The sequence below is a fragment of the Danio aesculapii genome, chromosome 10 (assembly GCF_903798145.1).
Source record: "Danio aesculapii chromosome 10, fDanAes4.1, whole genome shotgun sequence".
NCBI lineage: Eukaryota > Metazoa > Chordata > Actinopteri > Cypriniformes > Danionidae > Danio > Danio aesculapii.
Window position 1 is genome coordinate 42084648 of NC_079444.1, and position 7828 is coordinate 42092475.

The 7828-nt window shown below is 40.9% G+C and overlaps 1 protein-coding gene across 1 annotated transcript in view; it reads left to right on the forward strand.

The window, feature by feature from the left end:
- Positions 1–2075: 2075 nt before the first annotated feature.
- LOC130236181 (caspase-7) overlaps positions 2076–7828 on the forward strand; it is a 7090-nt gene continuing 1337 nt past the window's right edge. Inside the window, 4 exon segments of the mRNA XM_056466819.1 lie at positions 2076–2202; positions 2205–2448; positions 5757–5920; positions 6146–6278. Of these exon segments, the coding sequence (XP_056322794.1) occupies positions 2110–2202; positions 2205–2448; positions 5757–5920; positions 6146–6278 (634 nt within the window). The 5' untranslated portion in view covers positions 2076–2109.

Genomic DNA, 7828 nt, shown 5'->3' on the forward strand with positions numbered 1-7828 from the left:
AGAGAGGAGCGGACCACGACGACGATGACCGGATTCGAGTCTGTGGAAGAGCGGTTCCAGAAATCAGGTAAGACTAAAACAGAATCCAAAAAATAAAGTGAACAAGTTCATAACAGGGTGAGAATGTGGTAAACTCTGAAAACATGGTAAAAATCAGACGAGGGCTTTTCTTTTTCTGGATGGCTTTTTTTTGTGTAAATTGTTGGTTGGGTTTAGGGAAGTAAGCGGGCGGGCGGGTCAATCGGTAAAACTGCTTGGGTTTAGGGAAGGAGGAAGAGGGTGGGTAAGCTGATTGGCCGGTCGCCCAGTCAATCATTCAGCCAGTCAGAGGGATGGTCGTTTGACAGCGGCCTCTTGTGGGTTTACGCGAGAATGGCGCCGGCGTGAACGGCGCTCGCGAGAGATGTTTGAGATGCGAAAAAGCGCGCACTGCGGCCTCTCGCGGATTCACGAAAACAAAAACTGCACAAATACATACCTCCCAGGATGTATTTCACTGTCTCCAGAAACGTTCACGGGACTACGTTTTCAGAATGAGCCTATTGAAATATACAAATAGAAAGAAAAAAACATCCACATTTCACAATGTGTGTGTGTGTGTGTGTGTGTGCACGGTCCTTTACTGACAGCCGTGTGTGTGGATCTTGTTGGAAAATATGGCAAAAAGTCCTACATTGTTTGATTACGGTGTTTACTTCAATAATGCCACTAATATCTGCATACTCCACATCTTAATTCCATTTCTGTTTAGTTCAGTCATGACTATAGTCAGATTAAGGTCATCAGAAATCTCTGTTGCGAGCTTATGTAGGCCTACAGTTCAAAATTCATGTTTAACTGAATAAACAGTTAAGTACATCTTGTTGAACATCATTTATTTTCATCATCAATTATCATAGTAGAACAGTTTCTCAAGCAGTTTGTGATGCATTTTGGAAACAGGAGATGAGCCCCTGGTCTAATGCGCCACCTGGCTTGAGAAACCCGCTCTCAAAGACTTCAAGTCATTATTTGGGTAGCACACATATTCTGAATGCCTTCGGCAGAATTCAAATGAGCCATTTTAATCTAGATTAATTCCAAGATTACAGTGAGATTAATCTAGATTAAAAAAATTTCATCTATGCCCACTTATAATATAAATACATTTAGATCATTTACTTTAATCATTACTATTGGAATATGAAGAGACTTTCAACCAGCACAACAAAACATGTTTCTGAAGACTATCACCTACTGCAGCTTTAAGGATGTGTTATTACACTAAATAACCTGTAGATTGATCACTACAGTGATGCATGAAATAAGAAACACTTGTAATAAGGAAAAAAGAACCACTACACTAATTTCCATCAAGGGATGCATGCTGAATGTGCTGTTATAACCAGGAAAGCAAATGTAGTCAGGCCTTCGAGAAAATCGCTTTGTTACTCTCGTCCATGCTTATCCTCTATTGCAGTGGTTCTCAAAGTGGGGGTCGGGACCCCCAGAGGGGTCGCGGGACAATGAAAGGGGGTCGCCTGGTGATTTCCAAAAATTTATTTATTTTTATTAAACCATAAGAATTACCATATTTATCCATAACCTACTGAAGAGAAAAAAATAGTCATTTATAGTTACTATATACTACATGGTTGCCATATAGTTACTATAGTAGGTTATAGTTGCTAGTTCTATTGGATTGCGACCCCTGGGGTAATTACATTATACTAAAGACACAGCAATAGCAGCAGATTGATTCTATAACACCAGGTTAAACTTTCTGGCACATTAACATTTACATTAAAAAAATTAATCGAAGAATAGACTTGGGTCTATTGGTGTGTGTGCGCCATTGCATTATAACCACTGTATTTATAACCACCTCATAGGATATTGGGGGTCGCGAGTCACTGGCATTATCAATTTGGGGGTCGCAGGCTGAAAAGTTTGGGAACCCCTGCTCTATTGTAATGCTTCTGTCTGCTTCCTCAGAATCTGTGCAAGAGTAAACACCTTTAAAAGCATCTGCAGGATCGGTTTATTCCTGTTTAGGCATGCAGAGTTATGTGCAAAGTTAGAGAACTTGTGCAACCTCGGTGATAATGAAACAAGCGGTTTGCCCAACAGATGAGATTACAATGTGTAAAATTGGGCAGGACTCAGAATAAAAGCAGAAGGACTGACGTGAAGACTCATGCAACTTATTCTGAGAGGATTTTTGCAGTGTTGCACTTGCCAGATCAGACATCATGTCTTGCAGATCTCCTCTCACAGCTGGTAAGAGTGTGAGGAAAAGGGCGCTGATCGTCTCTGTGGAGAACTTTTATCCTGGCACCAATTTATGCAGGAGAAAGGGTGTGAAGAGAGACAGTGGAAGGCTTTACAAGATCCTCAGCGAACTGGGCTTTTCTGTGACCATCAGACTGGACATCGAGGCGGAGGAGATTAATCAAGCATTTAAAGCAGGCGAGTCTGAATTATTAACCCTTCTGAATATTTTTCCCCAATTTCTGTTGAACGATTCTTTCAACACATTTCTAATCATAATAGTTTTAATAACTCATCTCTAATAACTGATTTATTTTATCTTTGCCATGATGACAGTAAATAATATTAGACTAGATATTCTTCAAGACACTTCTATACAGCTTAAAGTGACATTTAAAGGCTTAACTAGGTTAATTAGGGTAAAGTTAATTAGGCAAGTTGTATAATGATGGTTTGTTCTGTAGACAATTGAAAATAAATATTGCTTAAGCGGCTAATAATATTGATCTTAAAATGGGTTTTAAAAAATTAAAAACTGCTTTTATTCTAGCCGAAATAAAACAAATAAGGCTTTCGCCAGAAGAAAAAATATTATAGGAAATACTGTGAAAAATTCCTGAATCTGTTCAACGTAATTTGGGAAATATTTAAAAAAGAAATTCACAGGAGGGAGAATAATTTTGGCTTCAACTGTATTTAATGCAATAAATAAAATGCAAAAAGTGATTTTATCGGCATCAGGTTTGTGTTTAATAGGCAAGGCAAGGTAAGTTTATTTATACAGCACATTTCATACACAGAGGCAATTCAAAGTGCTTTAAATAACAGGAAACACTGATTAAAATATAGTTTATCAATGACAATTTGCAGTGATTTTATTGACTTTAATAATACATTTTACTTGTAATGCGCTTTTCTCAAACTCAAAGCAAGTAAAAGGCAAAAACAATAAGTGAAATTTCACAAACTAAAGCTGCAGTCACACTCGGCTTTGTGTGTGCGAAATTCTGTCGTGCGGCGCTGCGAAAAGGGGCGGGATTAAACAAGCTAATTAGACATTTAAAAAAGCGAGCGATTGCTCCATGTTTTACATTTTTGCTCAGAGAGGTCCTGTTTTGATCCTCGATTGGTCTCTATCAGCCAAGTGATGCGATTTCGCAGGTCAGAGTTCACCAAGCTTGAACTTTGCACTGCAGCAACCTGCGAAACTTAACGCATGACCCAGCGTTTCCGGTCTGACGTATTCGTGTGCGTATGAATGGAAGTCTATGGGAGGAAAAGCCAACTGTGACCAGTGATCCACCCCTTCTCCTCCTTTCCTCCTTTATTCAATTCCCCTTTATTTGTATAGCGCTTATACAATGTAGATTGTGTCAAAGCAGCTTCACATAAAAGGTCACAGTAAATAGGAACAGTGTAGTTCAGTTTGTAGTGTTTAAGTTCAGTTCAGTTGAGCTCAGTTCAGTGTGGTTTAATAATCACTACTGAGAGTCCAAATACTGAAGAGCAAATCCAACGATGCGCAGCTCTACAGATCCTGAACCATGCAAGCCAGTGGCGACAGCGGAGAGGGAAAAAAAACTTCATTAAAGGCGGAAGTGAAGAAAAAAAAAACCTTGAGAGAAACCAGGTTCAGTTGGGCACGACCATTTTAATTTCTCCGCTGGCCAAACGTCTTGTGCAGAGCTGCAGTCTCAGTGGCGGAGGCTGGAAGCTGGCCTCAGCGAAGACTCGTCTGTCTCTGGAGCGTCACAGGAATCAGTCTCATGTTCTCCACTCCTCCATGACCATCACAGTAGCTGCTCAGGATTCGGCCTGGTCCAGGATATGGAAACCTTGGGATCATCTCGTCGTTGGTCTTGGATCGAATCAGTGACTCTGCACAGTCTGAGGGCCTCGGGAAGAGTATCCCGAAGTGGAAATCACGGGGAGCTCTCAAGAACCACCTGATCTCGTACTCCTCTCACATGCTCTATGGACCAGGCGGGAGCCCTGGGCTCAACTATCTCCTAGCTTAGGGTTCCTTCCAGGGACAGCATGCCAAACCTGCTAACAGTTGTCAAACAATATCTAAGTGTGAACTCTTGAAAACAGTAAAAACAATATAATAGGAATATATAACAATAAGTAAGATAACAATAGATCACACATTAAAAACACTACTAAAAAGCTGAGTCTTGAGAAACTTCTTCAAACAGTCCAGAGACACAGCATTGCTAATGGTAATGGGTTATGCATGCCATAATTTTGGCACACGGTATGAAAAAGCCCTACCACCCATGGTGCTAAGTCTGCAGCGTGGCAGGAACAGGGTAAGACCCGATGCAGAGCGGAGACTGCAAGCAGGAGTGGAAAGTGTCACAAGATCACTCACGAGTTCACACTTGCAATCGTTTCAGAATAAAGGAAACACAGAGGAATTGGGATTCGAGCGAAGTATCTAGCCCGGCCCCAGAACGCTCCCCCCGGGATTGTAATGCTTAAGAGGTGAGGTGACGGGGTGGTGGAGGGATGCTAAAGTCGTGAGATGCTGCAGGTAAGACAGCTTTGGTATATATAGGGGTTTGGTCAAGAACTGATTGGATAATAGAATAATTGTCAATGACGTGTTTGATACTGAAACTTCTGCATGTGCTCCTCCCGAAATGTGTTTATAAAACATCACCAAATGTAATCAGGAGCCAGCCTAAGGACAGCATTATAAGTTCAAATTAAAGCCTTAAAATCAATACGTGACCTAACCGGTAGCTAATGAAGCTGCTGGAGAACAGGAGTGATGTGATGGCGAGAGGGTGTATGAGTCAGAACACTTGCAGCAGAATTTTGAATATACTGTAACCTTTTAAGAGAATTTACAGGTAACCCCCCAAATAGCGAATTTAGCATTTAAATTTCACAGGAGGGCGAATAATTGTGTCTGGTACACTGTGTCTTATTTTTATTTTGTGGGTTATGAGATGTATTCACATGGTTTATGAGTCAATGGGTTTCTGTGAATCAGTGTTATGAATCATGTGATAATCACAGTTTGAACTCATTCATTCATTCATTTGACTTTGGCTTAGTCTCTATTTCAGGGATCACCACAGTGGAATGAACCTCGAACTATTCCAGCATATTTTTTACATAGCGGATGCACTTCCAGCGCAACCCAGTACTGGGAAACACCCATACACACTCATTCAAACACACACACACACACACACTCATACACTATGGACAATTTAGCTTACCCAATTCCCCTATAACGCATGTTTTTGGACTGTGGGGGAAACCGGAGCACCCGGAGGAAACCCACACCAACACGGGGAGAACATGCAAACTCCACACAGAAATGCCAATTGATTCAGTCAGGACTCGAATCAGTGACCTTTTTGCTGTGAGGCGACAGTGGTAACCACTAAGCCACCATGCCGCCCACAGTTTGGACGGCAGATAATAAAAACAAATAAGGCTACAAATATAATCCTTCTGATACTAATAAACTCTCTGTCCTCCATCCTCAGAGAGCGAGCAGACGGTCAAGGAGTGTTTTGTGGGCATCATCTCCAGTCACGGTGAAGAAGGTGTTGTGTTTGGTTGTGATGGACGTGCTGTGAAACTGGCCGAGATCTACAGCTGCTTCAGAGGCCCGACAATGAAGGACAAGAGCAAACTCTTCCTCATCCAGGTATGATCTGTGAAAGTACTTGTAGATGTAAATTTCTAAACAAATAAATTATAAAACTGCAAAATGGATTTATAGACTGTTTATTGCGAGTGTACTGGTAATTTTCAGCCAGCACATGATCAATTTCTCTGACTTATTCTGTTTAAAGAGTGTATAATTTGGATTTATATGTTGAATTGTGGATATATTTGAAAAAAAAAAAACCTTCAATCTTCTGCTGTGCAGGCTTGCAGAGGTGGAGATTTGGATGGAGGTGTGGAGCTGGAGACAGACTCTTCATACTCAGAGGAACAGGACGGCATGTCTGGGCTTCTTTCCATTCCTATTGACACTGCAGTAACATACGCCACTTCACCAGGTATGTGTTACCACCTACAAAGACTTCAGTTTACAGCAGTGGTAAAAAAAAATCATACAAGAATTTTCAGATTGCATTTCTATTCTCTCCCGAACAAGATTTTGAACTGTAAAGCGTAATAATTTACATTCAAAGATCAGATTTTACCTGAGGATGGTGCAATAGGCTAAATTTTAAAATAGCCAAGCTCCATCTGCAGTTAAATATTAGTTTAGAGCGCCCTCTGCTGTTAAAAACTACTCAGAAACTACCCTAGAGCGCCACCTGCTGTTAAATATTAGTTTAGAGCGCCATCTGCTGTTAAACATTAGTTTAGAGCGCCATCTGCTGTTAAAAACTACTCAGAAACTACCCTAGAGCGCCACCTGCAGTTAAATATTAGTTTAGAGCGCCATCTGCTGTTAAAAACTACTCAGAAACTACCCTAGAGCGCCACCTGCTGTTAAATATTAGTTTAGAGCGCCATCTGCTGTTAAAAACTACTCAGAAACTACCCTAGAGCGCCACCTGCAGTTAAATATTAGTTTAGAGCGCCATCTGCTGTTAAAAACTAGTCAAAAACTACTCTAGAGCGCCACCTGCTGTTAAATATTAGTTTAGAGCGCCATCTGCTGTTAAAAACTAGTCAAAAACTACCCTAGAGCGCCACCTGCTGTTAAATATTAGTTTAGAGCGCCATCTGCTATTTAAAACTAGTCAAAAACTACCCTAGAGCGCCACCTGCTGTTAAATATTAGTTTAGAGCGCCATCTGCTGTTAAAAACTACTCAGAAACTACCCTAGAGCGCCACCTACTGTTAAACATTAGTTTAGAGCGCCATCTGCTGTTAAAAACTACTCAGAAACTACACTAGAGTGCCACCTGCTGTTAAATATTAGTTTAGAGCGCCATCTGCTGTTAAAAACTACTCAGAAACTACACTAGAGTGCCACCTGCTGTTAAATATTAGTTTACAGCGCCATCTGCTGTTAAAAACTAGTCAAAAACTACCCTAGAGCGCCACCTGCTGTTGAATATTAGAGCGCCACCTGCTGTTAAATATTAGTTTACAGCGCCATCTGCTGTTAAAAACTAGTCAAAAACTACCCTAGAGCGCCACCTGCTGTTAAACATTAGTTTAGAGCGCCATCTGCTGTTAAAAACTAGTCAAAAACTACCCTAGAGCGCCACCTGCTGTTAAACATTAGTTTAGAGCGCCATCTGCTGTTAAAAACTAGTCAAAAACTACCCTAGAGCGCCACCTGCTGTTAAATATTAGTTTAGAGCGCCATCTGCTATTTAAAACTAGTCAAAAACTACCCTAGAGCGCCACCTGCTGTTAAATATTAGTTTAGAGCGCCATCTGCTGTTAAAAACTAGTCAAAAACTACCCTAGAGCGCCACCTGCTGTTAAATATTAGTTTAGAGCGCCATCTGCTGTTAAAAACTAGTCAAAAACTACCCTAGAGCGCCACCTGCTGTTAAATATTAGTTTAGAGCGCCATCTGCTATTTAAAACTAGTCAAAAACTACCCTAGAGCGCCACCTGCTGCTAAATATTAGTTTAGAG